This window comes from Pseudopodoces humilis, chromosome 1 (genome assembly GCF_049639895.1).
Source record: "Pseudopodoces humilis isolate 2021_Gansu_Grassland_sample_001 chromosome 1, ASM4963989v1, whole genome shotgun sequence".
In the NCBI taxonomy this organism is placed as follows: Eukaryota; Metazoa; Chordata; class Aves; order Passeriformes; family Paridae; genus Pseudopodoces; species Pseudopodoces humilis.
In genome coordinates this window covers 21,831,800-21,852,517 of record NC_142200.1, presented here as the reverse complement: position 1 = coordinate 21,852,517, position 20,718 = coordinate 21,831,800, and the positions used below count along the sequence as shown (strand labels likewise).

The 20,718-nt window shown below is 39.9% G+C and overlaps 1 protein-coding gene across 2 annotated transcripts in view; it reads left to right on the top strand.

Annotated features, from left to right (window-relative positions):
* LAPTM4B (lysosomal protein transmembrane 4 beta) overlaps positions 1-20,400 on the top strand; it is a 56,891-nt gene extending 36,491 nt beyond the window's left edge. Inside the window, exons 6-7 of one of the 2 annotated variants that reach the window (XM_005517002.3) lie at positions 759-854; positions 18,379-20,400. In XM_005517002.3, coding sequence (XP_005517059.1) covers positions 759-854; positions 18,379-18,453 — 171 coding nt within the window. In that variant the 3' untranslated portion in view covers positions 18,454-20,400. Of the gene's footprint in view, positions 1-758; positions 855-1,482; positions 1,884-18,378 lie in introns of those variants that run through there. The other variant, XM_088066045.1, reaches the window with a different exon arrangement.
* Positions 20,401-20,718: the final 318 nt, after the last annotated feature.

Genomic DNA, 20,718 nt, shown 5'->3' with positions numbered 1-20,718 from the left:
AAAAACCCTGCCCTCCAACAATGAGAAGCAGGAAGCTCCAGAGAGAACTGCTTTAGTCCTGCCAGCTGTGTTACTGACATCCTGCAGATCTGACTCCAGCTCCTCTGCATCTTCCTGCCTCTTATCTTCCAGTCACTTTGCTCATCTCTGCTGCCCAAACTGGAATCTCTCCTGCTTGCGAAGGAGGTGGTGGCTGTGAGCATTTTGCCTAACCAGCTAAAGAAGTGGAGACAGCTAGTTGTTGCACAGGAAGCGGCACCACCCAAGCTCCAAGAACAAAAGCAGTGAAGTTTATGATCTTGCAGTAGGTTTATTGCTGCTATTACAGGGGTTTTTGTTTTACACTGGGAAAAAACCCCCAGTATTTTTAACAATGTTTAAAATGTCAGAAATAACTTCAGATGTCAATAAAAGCTTATACTTTGGCAATTTTCTCTAGTCAAGGAAGAATACCAAGACCCCAGTCCATTCCAGTCACATGGAATACATTGATTTAATAAGCCCCCTTTATATATTGAAAGCCACAGTAAGGTGTCCCCAGAACCTTCTCCATTCTAAAGAACCCCAATTCTATCAGAGGAATGATGTTGGATTACTCACAGAGCCCCCAGACATTCTCACAGTCACTGCAGCTGGGGAAGTGACTGTCCCATGCTTCTATCATGCTGATGTTCATATTTATAGAGAATGAAAATCTTACCAGAAAAACATCCATGGTTTATTTTCTGCACAGAATAATAAATCCCTTTTCTTTGCAGGGTTACTTGATAAGCTGTGTGTGGAACTGTTACCGATACATCAATGGCAGGAACAACTCGGATGTGTTGGTGTACATTACCACCAACGACACTGCGGTAAGGATGTGATGGCAAACATTTGTGTAATATTATGCATTTAAAGGCTTTATTTAATATTTCTGATTCTTTAATTGCTTTGACAGTCCTCATCTCATGGTGATGTTTGGACTTGAAACTCAAGGGACTGGTGTGCAATGGTTGCAAATCATATCTATTGCTAAAATGCTGGTTTCATTTTATGCATATTATCTGTTAAAGAATCTGTGTTAATCATAAGCTACGGTTTATCTTGTGGCCCCAGGAGTGACCCCCATTCTGAGCTCTCCATCTTTGTGATGATCAGGACAGAGGGGAGACTGATTAGGACTCAAGGATGCCATGGTCTATGCCTGCTGTGAAATTTTGATTTATCTATAGAAACTGTGATTTAGGACACTTGATGTCTGGTGTAGTGCTTTACAAACTCACAGAGAGGAGCTAAAAGGCAACAAATTTCAGTGATTTATTTTTCCCAGTGCATGATGTGGTTTGTATGGTAAGGAGGCCAAACAAAACAAAGTTCAACATGAAAGAAATTAATAAACAGATTTTAACCTCAAAGAATGGAAGGCATAGGTTCACTGTATAGTAATTTAGTGCTTCATGTGCAGGACATGATTGCTAAGCAATGTCTCGCTTTTTGCAGAAGGCACTGAAGGAATACGGGAAGACGGGGTCTCTGGAAAAGAGCCAGTTTTTGAGAAGAGCTCTGTTTGCAGAGGTCACCCACGGGCTTGTATGACAAGGCTCTTTACACCATTTACATAACAGAATGACAGCAGCACAAACTTGGTCCTCTGGATCAGCTGGGTAAAATCCCAGGATTGCCTTCCTCAGGTTTTCCTGATTGTGGGTGGTCTCCATGCACTGAGGTATTAGAGTGTCAGCTATAATCCTTTGGAATGAGTGACTCCCGTGCAGCCGCGAGGGCTTAGAAAATGTCACTACTTTTACATGAAATATGTAACTTTTGCACAGTTATTTGTCCTCTATACCTGAAGCTTTAAGAAAAACATAAGAAGTTTTACAGACCACAATCACAGCTGGCAACCAGGACATTTAAGTATAAAAACATGGATTTATTGAGAGCTAAGAAGTATTACTATTTTCTTTACTGGAACCTACTTTGAATAAAACCAGGAATTTTATATGAAATAATTTTGATAACTCTTTTGTTCAGCCTGTAGGTAGTTGTAACTCAGCTTCCAACATTTTTAACTCTACAGCCCACAGAGCTAGCAGGCTCAGCAGGGGGAGAGTGTCAGCTGGATTATCTGGGAAATTAAACTTACTTTTTAAAAGTTACATTAAAACTGCTTCACTACTGCCTTCATAAAACAAAAGACTGTTTTTTAGAGAGGCCTGGCTACTAAAGCTCTTCTTGGTACTTTTGTATTTGGTAACTACCAAATGTTTCTGTGAGAAAAGGAAGCCCTTTTATCCCATTCACAGATGACATTGTTGGACTGAGCTTTTAATTTAACTTTGTTTTTCTCTCTCTTACAAGACATCTAAAGCAAAAGCAGGTTGTGAGAAAGGTTGTGCATTCCTAGCTAGGGCTCTTCTTCCAATTCTCATTGGACTCTTCTTCCTTCCCCAGTATTTGCAGTTCTTTAATTTTAATAAGGTGAGAATCTGTTCTTGTCAGGTATGAGGCATCTTTTAAGGAAGTTCAGTAAGATGACATTAAATGAGAAAGAGCTGTTTGGGAATTTATCAGCTAACAAAAAAAAAAAAAATTGCTCAAAAAATTCCTGTTTGTGAGTACAGAAAGGGTCAGGAGCAAAGTTGCAGGCACCCACCAGCACAGTGTGCTCAGTGTTGTGATGGAGGAGCTGATGTGCTCCTGAGCAGCCTCTTTCTGTCTTCTGCTCTTTGCTGGGCTTCAGAAGCAACAATGGTATGTGGGGTTAAATCCCCATCATTCTTCACTGTGAGACAGAAGACAGCTCTTCCCTCCCTTCAGCCCCTGAAATCACAGACTTGAGAAGATTTTCTTTTTCTTATGTATACATTGTGAAACATATACAAACCCCTCCCCTCCACATGACTAAAAAAATGTTGGCGCAGCACTGTTGGTTTAAAATGGTTTCAAAATGAAGCATGGAAGAATAGAGCTTTGAAGGCTAAATAATGAGGACATCTGAGAGTTTGGAACTCTTGAGGAAACCTTACAAAATTTTGAAATGCTGTGATAGATCACTACAGTCAGTTGAATTGTATAATATTATCCCATCATTCAAGGGTACTTTTGTACTGAAATGATAGTTTTTCATTTTTATGGATGCTGGGAAACTTCTTTCAGCAGGGCTTCCTCATACCAATATGCCTTTAAATCATGAGCTACAAATTCCTTAAAAAATATGAGTCAATCTATGCCCTCTTCTCTGAAATAAATGCGTCATTTTTAGACTCAAACCAACAGAGCTGCAGGTCATACCTGCAGGGTATGTTCTGGTCTTCAGGGATGTTTATTGATATGTACTTGTCATCAGCATTAGCTAAAAGAATCTGTACAAATGGAAGTAAAAATCTATTTTAAATTCTATTTTAAATATGAGACTATAATAATAATAATATAATAATATATATTATGTCATATAATATATAATATAGAAATAATAATAATAATAGTAATAATAGTAATAATAGTAATAATATATACTGAGGTATAATTGCTACAGTTTAGAGTAAAAAATTTAAGTATTATGGAATCATAGAGTCACAGAATAGTTTGGGTTGGAAGGGATCTTCAAGATCAGTTACTTCCAAGCCCTCTGCCATGGGCAGGGGAACCTTCCACTAGACCAGGCTGCTCAGAGTCTTATCCAACCTGGCCTGGAACACTTCTGGGAATGGGCCATTCACAGCTTCTGTGGGCAACATGCTCCAGTGTTTCACTGCCCTCACGATAAAGAATTTCTTCCTAATGTCTAATTTACACCTGCTCTCAGTTTAAAGTCATTCCCCCCAGTTCTATCACTACATGCTCTCATGAAAAGTCCCACTCCAGCTTTCTCATAGACCCCCTTTAGATACTGGAAGGTGCTATAAGGTTTCCTTGGAGCCTCCTTTACTCCATTTTTGTGGGCCTCCTCTGGACTGGCTCCCAATAGGTCCATGTCGTACTTATGATGAGTCTCCCAGAGCTGGATGCTTCCCTGTTTATAGAAGGATTTTTAATGGAAATGCAGCCTGTAGTCTGAATTTCTTCATGCTACCCATTTGCTATGTTCTCAGCACAGAAATTTCCAGTTCCCCTGGTCAAACTGGTTCTTATAAATAATACCCATGGATCTGATCTGTAACTAACCTTTTATCAGCTACCAGATAATCTGATTTTTGTCACTCAGTGTAAGTGGTTTAAGCCATCCTTTTTGCAAGTGTGCCATCTGGAACAAACATGCCTCCTCCCACTGCAGGCTGTGAATGGGATATTCCTGCTGCCCATTAGGTGAGAGATCCTCCTTTTGTGACCTTTGATCAAAATTTGACACCACATGAATATGCCTGGCTTGGCTCCATCAACAGACTGTGTTATGACATGGGGGGACCAGCTGATGCTGGGCAGGGGAAAGGCCTGGACTCCAGGCAGGGGAAGATGTGACACTCTCATGCTCCTGAGGACCTGAGAATCCAGCTGTGTACATTAGACACAGCAGAGTCTCTTATGAGTATGGATCTCGCTCCTCCTAAGTGTTTTTCCCCTCAGTTTCTGGAGGTGTCTGTAGGAGGTTTTGGCATGGCAGTAAGGTGGCTCCCCTGCAGTAATCTGAGGATTGCTTGTCCCACTTACCCAACCCATAGCAACCCGAGGATTGTTATTTCCACTTTCCCAGTTTGGGATTGCTTTTTCCTGCCAGCTTCTCAAATGCACCATGGATGAAGGTTAAATTTCCACACAAATTTTAACTGTCACAGTAGTACCATGGACATGTTCATCCAATTTGGAAAAATTGTCAGTGTACAGGTGCAAAAGATAACCCAAAATTAGACATTTGTTCTCTGGAGCAGTAGCAACTCTATCATGCTCTTGGACAGCCAGAGGATTTCAGTCTGTTTATTTTTAACTCTCACTGAAGCCAATCAATGGAAGTTTCATCTCCGGTCATGCTGCCAGTGGGGATAAAATGTAAAGCCGTAAATCTCTCTTCAAAGTGGGATTTAGATCTTTATGTGCTTTATAAAATCGCTTCAATAGATTTTATCTTACATACACTTATTCACAATGGTAAATAAGTTACTTTTTAATTTTAAATGCAGATATATTCCCTCTGTGGACATGACCTCAGCTAAGTGGCCTGTAATTAATTGGTCAACACTTTTGTTTGCTTTCCCTGTCTCAGAGCAATAGGAGACCCATTTGAGAAGTGCAGAGTTAGATCTTTCATTCCTGCTGGATGATTTCTCTGAGCAGAGGAAGAATATTCTCTGGTAGAATTTTGGAAGAGCCATTCTTTATATTATTGTGTTATTAATTTGGTGATTAATTTGGCTATGGACCGAGAGCAGGATACTTCGACTCATGCCAGTTAAAGAGACTGAAGCTTGAGACGGATCCCAGAGACAGATAAACCATAGCAAGAGCTCTTATTTCTGGTAGGTGCTTTGGAACCTGTGGTTTCCAACTGCTGAGCCAGATTTGGGATGGTATGTGTCAGAGTAGAAGACAGCTCAGAGAAAAATTCTGCTTTAAAGACGTTTTCCATAAAAATCCTACAAACTTGTCAGTGCTCACCAGGTCTTGTGTGGCAGTTTGTATGCACAACTGTTACTGGGCCACTAGATCACAAATGTCCTTTTGAAGTGAATAGTAACCAGGGACATATTTTACAATGAGCTCACACCACAAATGAATATCCCTGGCATGACTCACTCTCTGAGTCCTTTCAGGGCCTCTAGTAGAGTCCAGGCAGAGGACCACTGACCTTCCTTTTTGGAAACTGATAAAACCTGCAAGAGGAAAAGCACATAAAGCAGGACATAGAGAAGAGGAAGAAGAATCAGGGACAAGAAAGAAGGGATATAAGTAGAGCTACCCAGTGCAATAAGTAAAGGGGATGGTTCATTAGTAATCAAATGCAATAGTCCATGTGACCTAGAAATGTAGTTTAAATGCATGGAGCTGTCTTTCTTCAGAATTGCACTTCGTAAACATAACAATAAAAGCAATTTCTTTAATGAGAGAATCTTCAATGGGCTCAAGATCCACATGGATGCAACCATTCACATCTTGGTAGTATGCATGTGCCACGTGTGCAGTTTTTCCTCTTCTCTTTGGTTCTGAGTTGCAGAAAAGTATCATGACAGTCTGCATCTGCCAAGAAACAGCTATTCAGCTGCTCCAGCATTTCATATTCTACTTGCAGTGAAGTTCCATGCTTTGTCAGCTACCCTTTAATCTTAGTGAAGAGAGTGTTCCTTCTTATTTATTTATTTTTTTGTTTAACTTTCCATCTTATCATCTATACTCAGCTCTTGCTTCTGCTTTCAGCACTTCCAGCACTCCCTGTGATCTGAATTACTTCATGCAGCCTGTTTGTTCTGTTGCTTAGTGCTATAGGCTAATTGCACTTTTTGTTACGGGTCTCACCTATTATTAGGTAGCTGCTGTCAGAAGTCAGCTATAATGTTTGGAATGGACTATTAACAGTGTCAGTTTGGGGCAAATACCTGCTTAAGTTTAAAAATAAGATTTCCAAAGTGCTTTCATTTGTCATGACAGTCATAAATTTACCTGTGAGCTAAATTACAAGATGAAAATATGCGTGTTTATCTATTTTCCTAAGTAGATTGTAAATCTGTATTTATTTGCAGTTGATATATTGGAATTTGGAACTAATATGTGGCAATTTGTAAGAGATTTATGATAAAATAGACAAATCTGTTCTCAGTGTTCGTAATTAGATAGACATGAAATGGGGATGTGTAATTTAAATCTTCCAGATCTTTTTGGGTACACAATTGGGTATGTTGCAATGTAGAAAATAACCCCAGTGTTTATAAATTTGCAGTGTTTTTATTTCTTTAGTGATTTTTATCCTAATGGGATTGATTCACTACCATCTGACAGCCGTTGCTTTCTGGGCTTCAGAACACAAGTCAAAGTCTTCAGTGTAATTCCAAGGATACATATCAATGCAGTGAAAATCAAAGACAACTTAAATCCCTGCTGCCAAGGATGTATGGGTGTTAAGCTGAGCTGTGTGAATTTTCCAGGTCAGGCTCAAGTCACAGCTACACTGTGCTGCCATGGATGGAGGAGGTGAGAATTCGTTCAGGCAGGTGTTGCTCAAGCAGGGAGTTGCAGCAGGGTGTGAGAGGCAGAATCCCAGCAGCAATGAGCCATGCTGGGGCTTTATAGCCCTAGAGTTGGCCTTCGCAGGAGCCCTGCCCTGCTGCAGAGCTGCTCCCCCAGGGGTGGTCCCGCTGCAGCTCCAGCACTACCTCATCTGCTGTCACCTCATCACATCCTCCTGCACAGCGCAGCACCGCCCTGGCCTTCCTCAGGCAGAGGAGGAACTCCTCACACATCCCAGTCCCTCCCTCCCCAAGCCTCTCTGACAAAGCTTTCCCAACCCCACAAGCCATGCAGATGCTGAGGAAGCATCAGCTGGCCGGGGGAGCAGTGACAGCTGATGGCTCAGCGGGTGGCTCTGCTCTCTCAGACATCCCCTGGAGGCCACCTTGGCTCCCTACCAGGGAGGAGCACCTGAGTTTGGCAGTGCTCAAGAGGCCTATCTTTCTGTGGTTGTTAATGGTTTCAGTTAATTAATGGACTTTAAGTCTCATTTCATTTCGCTTTTAGTGGCTCCCTCAGAGCAATTGTGCTCTTCCCAAGCATCCCCTGGGACTCTTTTTGGACACGGGACTGTCCACTGTGGTCTGTTCCAAGCTGCACAGCACTTGTGGGTTTGGTCCTCTGTCTTATGAGCAGTGAGGAAAGCAAGGTCTGTTTTAAATTAACTCTGGGACAGACGCTGAACTTCTGAAAGAGCAAGGTTGAGTGGGTATTCATCTACCAAATTTAGAAGATCTGCACAAGTTTGGGGGAAGTTTCTGGCTGACAGGTGCTTTACAGTTGTGATTTACTAACAGTAATAGATTTTTTTATACAGACAGAAGCCTTTCCAGCAGCATCTGTACTGTAAGCATGGCTGTGATAACCACACTCCTGGGAGATAATCAGTCCTGTTAAACAATTTGGGTGTCCCATGTGAGCTATACCCAGCTTTCTGTCTTGTTAACACTTGAGTGGAATACACGATGTAATTGTAGAAGATAAGGTTAGAAAGAGATGTAGTTTAGTAATTAAAAAGTCCACTGAAAGAGTAGTGCTCTCTCAGTTTTCTGCACTCAAGACATCAACCATTTGTTACATAGAGTAAAAGTATGCTTCAATGACTTCAGTACTGATGACTTGTAGATGAATATACCCCAAGAAAGCATCCAGAAAATGCTAATTTTGAAAAATAAATAAGGAAAATTTGAAAAAATAATGCTGTTCTGCCTGTACAAAATCAGGATGCAGAGACAGAGATGCAGCAGTATGAGGCTTACCAAAGTGTAGGAAAGATGTCTGTGACCTGAAGAGGGCTGTTGCTCCATTCCTCTGAATAGAGAGAGTAATTACACCATTATTCTGGATGACTTTTATGAGGCTGCATATGATGAAACAAGACCATAGCTTCCTCAATTGCATTTTCTTCTCACACAAGGGTAATCACAATCTGTCCCTAAATATTGTTGTACCCTAGAAATATATACATGTATGCATCTATCTGGAGTGCTGAAAACATTGTGCTGCTTCATTACAGAATTTTATAAACTCATGTAGTTTCCTAAATAGTGTCTTGGAGAACTGGTGGCTTGGAATAAACAAACAGTTTTGCCAAAGAAAAACAAGCCATACCAGCTCTAACTTTGCACAGATGATTTTGGAGCATTGAATCCTACTTCTTTGCTAAATGGCATTATAAATTATCTCGGGGCTATTCTGCTTCCAGTTACTCCATCTGTAATTGTTCTAGTGTGGTTTCTAAAGGAAATGCCTACATATAAACATGAAAATACTTACTGTCCACATTGAGAGAAAGATTTCTTGGGATTTATTTGAAAGACAACATATAATGAAATCCTTAAATAGTAATTAACTAGCACACTTTGGACAGATTTTTCAAGCAAAAACATCCAAATTAAACCATGACAGCATCTGTGTATGATGCAAAATCAAACATTTCTCATTTAATACTAAATAAGATTTGACTCAGATATGAAGCTTTGGTTTTGGCCCTATACCCCCGGGCTCTTTTTGTCTGGGGACAGGGAGGAAGAAAAAATGGAAACATTTTTTTAGACATTGCTCTGTTACTTCTCAGAAACATTTTCTTTGACTGGACTCATTTGACCAAAGCATCCATTTGCATTGTAAACAAGCACATTTGTAGCAGGTATTTATAAGCTTGTACATACAAGAATTGCTTCTAAAGGACAGTTGATCTCATCTGGAAGATCATCTGACCCAGGTCAGGTGGGTGAAAGTGCCTGCCACTTTCCTGAGCATGAATGTAGGTCAGCTACCTCTCCAGCACCTTTCACACACCTGGTCTTGGAGCTCTCTTCAGCCTGGACCCAAAACTGTCAGGTGGGTTTCTTAGTATGAACAAAGTGGGGACTGCACTGCAGAGGAGTGAGGATCTTTAGTGAGATGAAAGAGGGCAGAACAAGAAAGAACCTAATAGAGGTCTTTAAATTCATGCATGGCTGAGGAGGTGCTCACTGACTTAGAAAAGAGCTAGGGGACACTCAGTGAAAAAGCTGCTGTCAGGTTTCATAGTAAACCAAAGGTATTTCTTCATGGAACACCTAAATGAACTGTGGGACTGCTTGCCAGGGGATATTGCTGTGCTAGACACCAGCATGGATTTAAATGCAGGCTAGAAAAATCAGTGGAAGAAAAAAATCCTTTAATGACCAGTAGCCCAGCAAGTCCTTGACAATCAAATTTCTGACAGTTTAGAGAATATTCTGGGCAAGTTGTAACTATATGTGCTTACAGTGCTCTTTATAAATTACTTTTCATTATTCTGTCTTGCACTCCTGTTTCTTTATCATCCACTATTTATTACTGTGATCTGGATGGACCTTTTAACTTATCCAGGAGAGCTGTTCCTACATGCAAGTTCTTAACTTCAGCATTATGAAAGCTAGTCCCTTAACTCTGCCTCCAGTTCTTGCCTTGTATGCAACATCTGACTGCATTTCACCACAGAATTATTATTATTCCTCTTTACTACTGGAAAAAAGGCTCTCTCTTCTCCTGAAGGCTGTCAGCCTTTTCATACAGTCTATGTAAAATGTGAATTCATGTTAAGGGATTAATAAAATTAATCCACGGAATTCTCACTGGATTTAGCTTTAATACTTCTTGTTTCTCCCACTGGTAAGTGCTGTGTGCAGTTTTGGGCATCACAATGTAAGAAAGATATAAAGCTATTAGAGCGTCCAAAGGAGAGCCACAAGCAGGTGAAGGGTCTGGAGGGGAAGCCATATGAGAAATGGCTGAGGTCACTTGCTCTGTTCAGCCTGGAGGAGAGAAGACTGAGGGGAGAGCTCATAGTGGTTTACAGCTTGCTCACAAGGGGAAATGTAGTGACAGACATTGTAATGGCAATCCCTTCTCTCTGGTGACCAGTGGGAATGGCCTGAAATTGTGTCAGGGGAGGTTTAGGTTGGATATCAGGAAAAGGTTCCTCACCCAGAGGGTGGCTGAGCACTGGAGTGGGCTCCCCAGGCATGTGATCACAGCATCAGCCTGACAGAGCTCAAGAAGAATTTGGACAATGCTCTAAAACACATGGTGTGACTCTTGGGAATGGTCCTGTACAGGGCCAGGAGCTGGGCTTCAATGATCCTTGTGGGTCCCTTCCAACTCAGGATATTCTATGATTCTATAAACTGTTGGAAACTCATTATAGAAAAAAACATATTTCTTCAGACACTCTTGATAAATGCTACTTCTTTTCTCCCTACACAGAGAAACGTTAAAAACTTTTGAAGGTCAGCCAAAATAAAATCAGTATATTTAGTAGCTTCTAGTAAATTTTGTACAGGAAATAAAACAAGTGCTACATTAATAGGCTTATTTACTTTCAAATAAAATATGAAATTGATAAAATAATCAGTGATTTTACATATAGTCCAGAGCTCATTGTCACACCAAGTAATAAAGGAAATAGCTGGCACTTTGTGGCTCAAGTCTCCAAAACAGAGCTTGAATTGAGAAGATCTGGATTTCAGAAATTTTAAAGAAAAAAATACACCTAATTTCACATTTTCCTCTAGTTTCAGACTGCTCAGAAAAAAACCCCACATTGTCAAACTTGACAGGGAAACATTGCAAAGAGAGAATCATTCTAAGCCTTTCCCTGCCTACAGAGTGAAGCAATCAGCTGGCTAAAGCTGTGTATGCACACAGACATCTTCTATTTCCCCCAGGTGATCTTCATAACATCTGTGTAGTCAAGAGCCCAACAGTACATTTGGGACTTTCTTGAGTGGGACAGGTGGTCTCGATGGCAGCCTTCCCTCTAGAGCTGTTTGTGAGCTGGCTGCTGCTTCACTGCAGCTGAACATGCTTTGGGTTGCAGTTAATGGTTCCTCAAAGCACCACAGCTGGTGGAGGAAATTCCACTCCTCTTGGCTGGGTGAATGACAGGACGGCAGGGAAGTAAACATGAAATTAGTAAATGTGATTGCATACCATTAAACCCTCTCCAAAGCACACAATGGTGTCAGATTGGTGCAAGTTGGTTGTTGGTCATGGCTGGAATCACTGAGATTAAATGAACAGAGCAGAGGACTGGTGTAATTAGGTATGTGCTGCTTAAAACCTCTTCTTTCAGTTCAGTTGCCTCTGATCCTGATGGACCAGTCTTGTGCTATATTGAGGACAGAGCATACCCTGCATTAGGAACAGCATGCAATGGTTGCATTTCAGCTCAGTATTCAACACTGACTCTGGCATATTTTTCCCATCTAACACTATTCACCTTGTGGTTACTCTCCTTGTTTTAATAAACAGGGAATACAGCTTGAGCCCACTGACACTATGTATTTGACCTATGTGGAACAAAGGGCTCCTTTTTCCCTCTCTTCTTTTCCTCCCCACATATTCACATTAGCCTCCCCTAAGGTTTTGAGTGTCTAAAATGTAAAGGTCACTTCTGCAGAAAAATTATGTGCAGTACATACAGAACTGTGGTAAGCTTGGGATAAACATTTCCAGGCATAGGCTGAAATTTCTGCAAATACATATTTAGTTTGTAAATATTTCCACAATTTAGCACCTGTCTCATACAGTCATATGCAAGTGACATCCAAGAGAATTTTGATTCTCTCTCAGTGTTTCAAAGATGCCTGTTTTACAAATATGAGATTCTTCTAAGGAAAAGTCCAAATGATAGCAACAGGACCAGGATTAAATTGCAGTACTAATGTCCCTAATTCCACACAACTATTTATTGTCACGTGTCCCTGTCACCTGTGTGATGTAACCTGAAGTCCTTCAGCATAAAGCAGAGGTGTTTTTACTGAAAAGTTGACGTTTGAGAAAACATCACAAACGCTCATTATAACTTATCAATACTTATCATAGACCTTTATAATCAATATCTTTTTTTGACATTAAAGTTCAAGAAGGTGTTGGATACAGGTATATTAGAGTTGTGTTTGTTCACACTTGACTTCAACAAGGATTTTTGTCATGGCAACTCCCAAATGTTTCATACAGCAGCCAAACAGAATTCTGTTCAAACTCAAAGCTGTTGTGTGGCAACTGTACCATTCTGTCCAGTGGAGAATACAAATTGCTGTTGGAAAAAGCAATCCAAAGCTCTCTGGAGACACAAAGATTTCTGTTGATTCCAGTGAGGTTTGGGTGAGAATGCAGAAATAATCATTTGATAAAAATGTTACTTTACTCGTAGGGAACCGAGCACATTTCCTCCTTTAGAAAGAGGAGATCTAAGAGCTTCAAACAGGAATCACTGCAGCAATATGGAAAAACTTGTACGTGTGCTGAAGAAAGAAAATTTTCTCCTGGAAGTTTAAGTAAATGTGAAATCAGCTGCAAATATATGGAGTGATTATTAAAATAATGCAATATGCCCCCAAAAGCAGGGAAACAAAGAAATAGGCAAAATGCTGTTGGGACAAGATTAGCTACAAACTGTTTGAATATACAAGTATTTACCTCTGTTTTGTCTCAGATAGATTTCTAAGCAATGCCTTAAAAGACTTACTCTTCAAAACCAGATTAACCAGGATGTAAAAAATATGAAATGACATTTGCTTATATTAACTGAATATGTTATAGCCATTGGCAAACTTGTTTGGCAATTATTTCTTTCAGAGAAGGTCATCCTGTATCATGTGCTTTATAATAGAGATGCTTATGTAATACAATTAACCAAACCACTCAGATGACACCAGCTAAGTCAGGAACAGGATTTCTTATGGGTCAGTTATGGATTACTTCTGCATATTATACAAGACTGTTTATCACAAAATGCTTACATGCTATTGGGAACAAAGCCCTGCACTCAGCACTCCCTGTCCCACCTGAACATAGGGCTACATAGCCCTTCCCTTCCCTTCCCTTCCCTTCCCTTCCCTTCCCTTCCCTTCCCTTCCCTTCCCTTCCCTTCCCTTCCCTTCCCTTCCCTTCCCTTCCCTTCCCTTCCCTTCCCTTCCCTTCCCTTCCCTTCCCTTCCCTTCCCTTCCCTTCCCGCACCTTCCCGCACCTTCCCGCACCTTCCCGCACCTTCCCGCACCTTCCCGCACCTTCCCGCACCTTCCCGCACCTTCCCGCACCTTCCCTTCTTTTTTTGGTGATATTTTTATACTTTCATAGAAAAGAACCAAAATGGCCACGTGCCTCCTTTCTGCTGCAATTAAATTGTTTTAAAATAAGTCTCTGTTATATTTACACTGGACATTCAGTAAAATTTCACTCTGATTCACCCCAAAGGATTTATTAACAGGAGCCTCAGTCACCCCACCTCGGTGGTAGGTCATTACAAAGCCTCCAGGAGCCATTTTGGAAAAGTCACTGAATAAATCCTAAGGCATATGGATCTCTATAGGAATATTCAAAGTATGTGGGGTATGAACTGGGGAGGCTGCTAAAAAGGTTCAGAAGTTTCACAAGAAAATATTTACACTAGAAGGCTAAAGCACATTTGCTAAGTGTTTTTAAAGTTTAGGGTCACCTTTTTACTGGCAATGTTTTTTGTTTGAACAGTTCAATCAGTGATGACTTTACAGGCTTACTTCCCACACATTTTCTTGTTTCAATATTTAAATATCCTGATCTTTCATTCCCTAACATGAACAAAATAGTCATAGAAAATAATCAGTGTAGAAGGAGCAGAATTCAAAATTACTACCTTTGACCAGCAGTGTTTGAGTTAAATGAAATAAAATATGCACAGAATATTAAACAAAGGTTAAGGTGAATAAATTTAATGGACAACAAATGGAAGAAAACACTCAGTTTGGTGAATGCATAGCACCAGCTGGGACACCAAGTGCTTCACATCATTCATAAAAAATGCCCTTAAAAATAATTTAACTTCTACTTTCTGTCAATGTGGTTTTGTTACTGTTACTTAATCATCTGTCAGTTCTAAGTCTGAATAGTCATTCTTCAGCTTCCATGACAGTTTGAATAATTCTTCAGCCAATTCTAATTACAAATCCTGCAATTCTGCCTCTGTAAGAGTATATTTTTTACAAAAACAGAGTTTCAGGCCCTTACTTTCCCTTAATATTTTTCCAATCTTTCCTCAATTAAATCTATTTTGGCAAAAGGGTGAACTATGATAAAACCTGAATTATTTCAGATTTTAACTGCTAACTGTTAAAATGGCCAACATATTACATGAAAAGATAATTCCATTAAAATTTTAATCACTGAATTTATACCAAAGTAGCTGAGATGAAAATCTGGATCACGGTAGTTTTCTGGAGTAGTTTCTTGTGTTAATCTTGAATTTCAGCGTAGCTAATGGAAGCAGATAAGTGCCTTGAGCATAGACCAACATAGATATTCAGGCAGTACATTATGCTCTCCAGAGATTATAAAATGGAAGCCAGTCACCAAGCCAAAGGGTGAATTCAGAAGCTGGAAAAATAGAAACTCACTAGTCAGTCTTATCTAGTAATCTAATTAGAATAGATACAGTCTAAATTAATTGACAAAACACAAAAAATTTGTGCATATTTTAGGTACATGGTACCCCAAGGCAGAATCTCCACTCAGACAACTGATGCATTTTGCTTCCCAGGCATGACATTTTTGCATTTCTTTGTTTTTTTGTTGTGAATTGGGAAAAATGTATGTTAGTTGCCTGAATGCTGTGGGATTAATGTTTGCAGAGTGTTTGAGATTGTCACTCACAAGTTACTATAAAAATTATGAAGGACACCCATTTTTTGGCACTCAGTGATGCCTATGTGCAGACATTCTGGCTTTTTTTCATTAGACCAGCAAGTGAGTTCGGAAGATTAGATAGGTGCAGGGTTCAGTCCTAGCTTGTGGATCCAGTGACAAGATTTGACTGTTGTAATTTCGATGTCTGTGGTTGAAATAATGGTTACAGTTTTGTTCTATTGAGGGTGAGGGCCCACAAAACAAAAAGTTCATCAGGTTATGTACCTTCCAGTTAGCAGAAGAACACCCAAATGCCTTCTAGGGAGGGGAATCTTTTTGTCTGCTGCAACACTACAGAGCATGCAGAGTTTTCCGATGGAGAGTTCCCAAAAAGAGTCAAGGTGTTTGGGGTCCTTGGTGGTCCACAGTCCTCTCTAGGAATATGACCACTGTTTGACCCTTCTTCTGTACTTGTGCTGTATGTTGTGTGGTCACCACAGAACAGGAAAATTTGCTGCAGAAAGGGACTGCTCTACCTTTGTACAGTCCCACATTTCCAGCAATGTTCTGTTCCAACTTGCCCAATTGAATGGTCATTAGTGTTTGAGGCATAGCAATGCATTATCTCCTTGCTGTCCAGACTTTTACAGGCATTCCTATTTCCTCTCACTTCTTGTTGTACTGTTGGTAAGTGAGAAATCTCTTCTGAGGGCCCTTATGGCCATTGTCACATATATGAGGTTTGTGTCTGCAGAACCAAGAAATGTGCTTACCTCCCAGGATAGAAAAGCCTCACCAGGAGGCTTGTCTGTCCTACCAGACAGATTTCATTCCATACAAGAGTGAAGGGAATGGAGATGTTCACTCATACCATTAATTCTCCAGGCCAGGAAACCTACTGAAAATGACAGCAACCTCAATGCTGAAGTAATAATATTGTAAACACAGCAGTCTTAGGACACATGGATTTAAAAGATGATCAGAGCACAGGAAGAGGTATTGTCCATTATTTATCAGCTCATCTTTGTCAGCTGGAAGATAGACAGCTCTTTGGATTGCTTCTGCTGTCACTTCTTGTCACACCTGATGAAACAGAATCTGAACCTGAAAGAAATGGATCACAGCTTGGGGCTTAGCATTATGAAAGTGCAGTAAGACAGCTAAATCTTCACAAAGGGAACTTGATTAATTTTCAGAGTCATCTGTAGATCAGATTTAATTACTAATTATATTGTGTCATAATAAACTAATGAACATGTTTCAGTATATCTGAGAAACTAGTGCTTTTTTTAGTAACATGAGGATTTTACTGGAAATCCTGTTATTAAATTAGTGATCAGTGCTGGGGGGGGGCATTTCATCTGTAGAGATTTTCACAGTTAACATATTTTAGCATTGTGATTTACTGGGGTTACATTGCAAAATATATTTATGATTTTTATCATAGTATTTATTTGAAATTCTAAATATTGTCCTAATTTCACTAGATAAGTAGTCATAAGATGCTTGCAGCTTTTAAGTATGACATAATTTATTAAATGCTTTTAAAATACAAGGGTTTTTAGATTGTATAGTGTATAAAATACTGCATTTACAAGCTCAAACATATGGTATTAATGAAGAGCAATGGCTCTGACAATTTCCTTTTCTAAGTAATGAAACTTTTCTGATTAAGGGCTGAAGATGCCAAGGTAGCCATTCTGTAATCTCAGCTACGTGCACAGATGTACTTGAACACATGGTCATCAATGCATGTTTGTAAACTCACATGAGTATGATGTGAATCACACTTGGAACTATCCCACGAAAGTCTGTTCCAAAGTCTGTTTAAATTTACAGAATGATTCCTACTGGTTTTGTATGTTGTGGCTGAGGTCCAAAAGGGATGATTATGGATGTTTCTTTGCAGAAGGCAGGTTATCAACTACTGTATGAACTGGTGAAATCCTCTCATGGCAGAACTCCCACTGGCTTTATTGAGATCAGGATATTTCCTATGTACATTTAGATGATTAGCTTTACATGCTCTTTAATGACCAAGAAGCAGTGCTGATAAATCTGGAACTTCCATTATGAATAATTTATCATCAGCTGCATAAAGTATCTCAGACAGTGAACTTCAGTGGTGTTCTTACATGTGATTGAGGTATTTTAGGAAATGTACACTCATTCTTCTTTCAGATACCTATTTTATCCTCAGTCCCTCCTGGGGTTCACAGACCAACTCCTCCTTTGCCTTTTCACATGCAAACTTAACTATTGCCAGTGCAGGTGCCATTAAAAATTGCATGACGGCTGCCATGCTTGCTTAAACAAGTAGGAAACTTGGTTCAAATCTCTCCTCTGCCCTGTCTGGCCTGAACTTGCATCTTCCATATCCTGGAACTCCAGAAAGCTGCCTGGACTCCAGTGAATGGGGTTGATATATGACTAAACCTGTTCTAATTTCCTAATTGCTATCAGATGTTTAAGTATTCACTGAAATGCTTCTGGGAGTATAGATCTTCCTTCTCATGGCTGAGTACTCCATAAGTATAAAACTGGAGATTTATTTAGGCATTGGGTAATTTGTTCTCCATTCACTTTCTTTTTCTGCACTCCAAAATAATTATTAGCTATTCCAGGGAGGGCTCAGGAGAGGTTTTTGGGACTTTTCTCACTCAGGCAGTTTGAACACTCCTCCAGGAGAAAAGGTCAAGCCCTCTTGACAGAGGAGAGCTGCAGAAGAAGCAGCCATTATCACTGCCAGATTGAACAAATGCAGGTACCAGCAGTGAATGGATGAAATCAAGCTGTCACTGGGGTTACTGAGAAATTAGAAGGAATCATGCTTTCTTTCATAATGAAAACAGTATACACATTGAAAAGGATAAACTTCTAGCTAATATTACTTATTTTCCTAACTATTCTGCTCCTGTTTAATAATTTATTCTTTTTTTGTTTTGAGGTTTCTTTTGGGTTTTGTTTTTGTTTGTTTGTTTGTTTGGGATTTTTTGTTGGTTTTTTTGGGATTTGTTTGGTTGCTTGTGGACGAGGCCTTAGGGGTTTTCTTTAAATTTCATCATCTGACTTCTTTTTTAAAAAAATCCTTTTTTTCCTTTCCTGCAGGTCCTGTTACCACCATATGATGACCCTGTGAATGGAGCTGCTAAAGATCCACCACCACCTTATGTGTCAGCATAAATGAGAGTGCTGTGTCCCTAGGGAGGATAGCTTTACTTTACAGACATTGAAGCAATAGTTTGATGATTTTACTTCCAGGATATAACCTCCATGGGTTACACTTTGCTGTTTTGCTGACATATTGAAACCTAAACTGTATGACTCTCATTCTGTAGATAGTTTTAATAATTTGCTGCAACTACAGTAGTGGTTCAGAAACTAGTGAACTAGTTTCAGAATAATTCTGGGTAGCACTAGGGTTACAGTAGTCACTGAATAGCTTTTTCCACCATGTCTGACATCCAGTGCTAGAGAACATAGAACTTTGCATTCTCAATCAGGTTCAGAGTGTAACTTAATTTTTTTTATATGTAAAACTTCCAAAGCATTAGAAATATGTTTCTCAGATGCCCACATTCAACTTCAGAATACAGACCAAGTCTAAAAAATTGACATTCCAGTCCATTCCTCTTCTGCAAGTATTTTTGAAGTTATTATGTTATGAATGATGATGATGATTGCAAGAAGAATTAGTCTTATGCACTGTTCTTATCAACCTGGATAATGGGAAACATATTTAATTGGGAAGGATAAGTATGGGAAGTAAGAATAGGCAAAGCACTCTATGTGTAACAAGCCAGAACTTGTCTACGTGGACTCACTTTGTCCCAGCCTGAAACCATTCTAATGCCAAAACAAAAAATGTTAGCAAATTCTGGTAACTTTCTTTTCCCACCTACACACCTTTTTCCTCTCTACTAACTTCACAAATAGTACTTTGAGGTCACAAAATCCTTACTTCAAAGTCCCATGATTAGGTGACAAAGCTGTGTCTTTTGCACTCAACATGCAAATGTTTTCCCATCGGAATGTGCCTGTAAATATAGCAATGTTTTGCTGAGTGTAAACTAAATTATGCAAATCCTAAGATACGTGTTCTCAACCTGTGGGGAACTTAAGCATGTAATTTCCTTGAGCATCAGCAGATATGTTTTGTCTTTTTCTCATATACATCAGTGTTGGGGGGTTAGATTCCTTTTATGCCTGAACTGGTTGTCCTGAGAATCTTTCTCATGGGGCTCATCCATCCATGAATGCTTGTGTGAGGTATTTATTTCTTCTCTAGAGAAGTGCCTCCTGCACATGTAACTTTCTGTTTTGATGAAGTTTCTACTTTTAATTGAAAAGGAACATGAAAAGGGAATATAATTGTGTCTCTACCTCTCCTTGTTCCCCTCTGCATTGTCTCCTCTGCATTTGGGGTGATTGAACAGGTGCCATTGCACAGCACCCCAAGTGAAGGTCCGTGCAGAGCTGAGTCACAGTTTGGAGGAGCACCAGAAGACACCAAGGTGCCATCTCTCTTGTGGCTGAGCTGGCACGTGAGTCCCCACCCTTCCTGAGGAGGACACCTGTTCTCACCCTTAGTGCATTGCTCCATTCTGCCAACTGAAGAAATGTGGAACTTTTCCTGGCTTTTTCTGGAAAAGAGCTTTCCAGGGGAACTCAGGACCTACAAATTCTTTTCACAGCGATTGCAACTGTGAGCTCTTCTTGCAGAGGCCAGGGAAGGAAAGGACAGACTCTCTGCCTGTCTCTTCCACACCCCTGGCAAAAGGCAGGTACCCATCTGCTTGTTGGAATTTTAGTTCATGGTTTATCTACTCTGAGATCAAACTAAGTAATGCATTTGAATGAATCAGTCCTGAAATCCATCCACTGATTGTTGTCACGGTCCTATTTTTTTCCTTCTGAATAATGCCATCTGCTCTCATTACAGATATCTTTGAGAATTACTCTGAATTTAGGGGTTGTGCTGGCTGGCTGGGCTTCTGAGCTTCATTTTCTTTCATTCTTGACAGATTTGTGAAGGATGTTAAGCAGTCATCTGTTTGAGAAAAGCTGCTTGTAAATATGTCACATCTGTGTATACAAACTTCTCTACAATAAAAAGGATTGTTTCCTCAAGACTGTGGAAATAATTGTTTATGGTCTTCCAAGCACAAACATACACAAATTTCTGTCCAATCAGTCTGTCATAGTAAAATTTTCTCTGTAGAGGACTAAAATGTAATTTTTCATTCCACTCACCAGTCAATTCATCATACTGTATAAGTGGAGGAAAGGACAGTAAATTCTATAATTTATTGCACAATAAGACCAAAAGATAATTCAAGGTTTTAGTTCATTGTCCAAAACTGCAGGCATTTTGTCAGGTCTGATGAAGTGTGTAATACAGAACAGGGCTAAACTGAGCTACACTGAAAGCTGGGGCTTCTTTTTCTC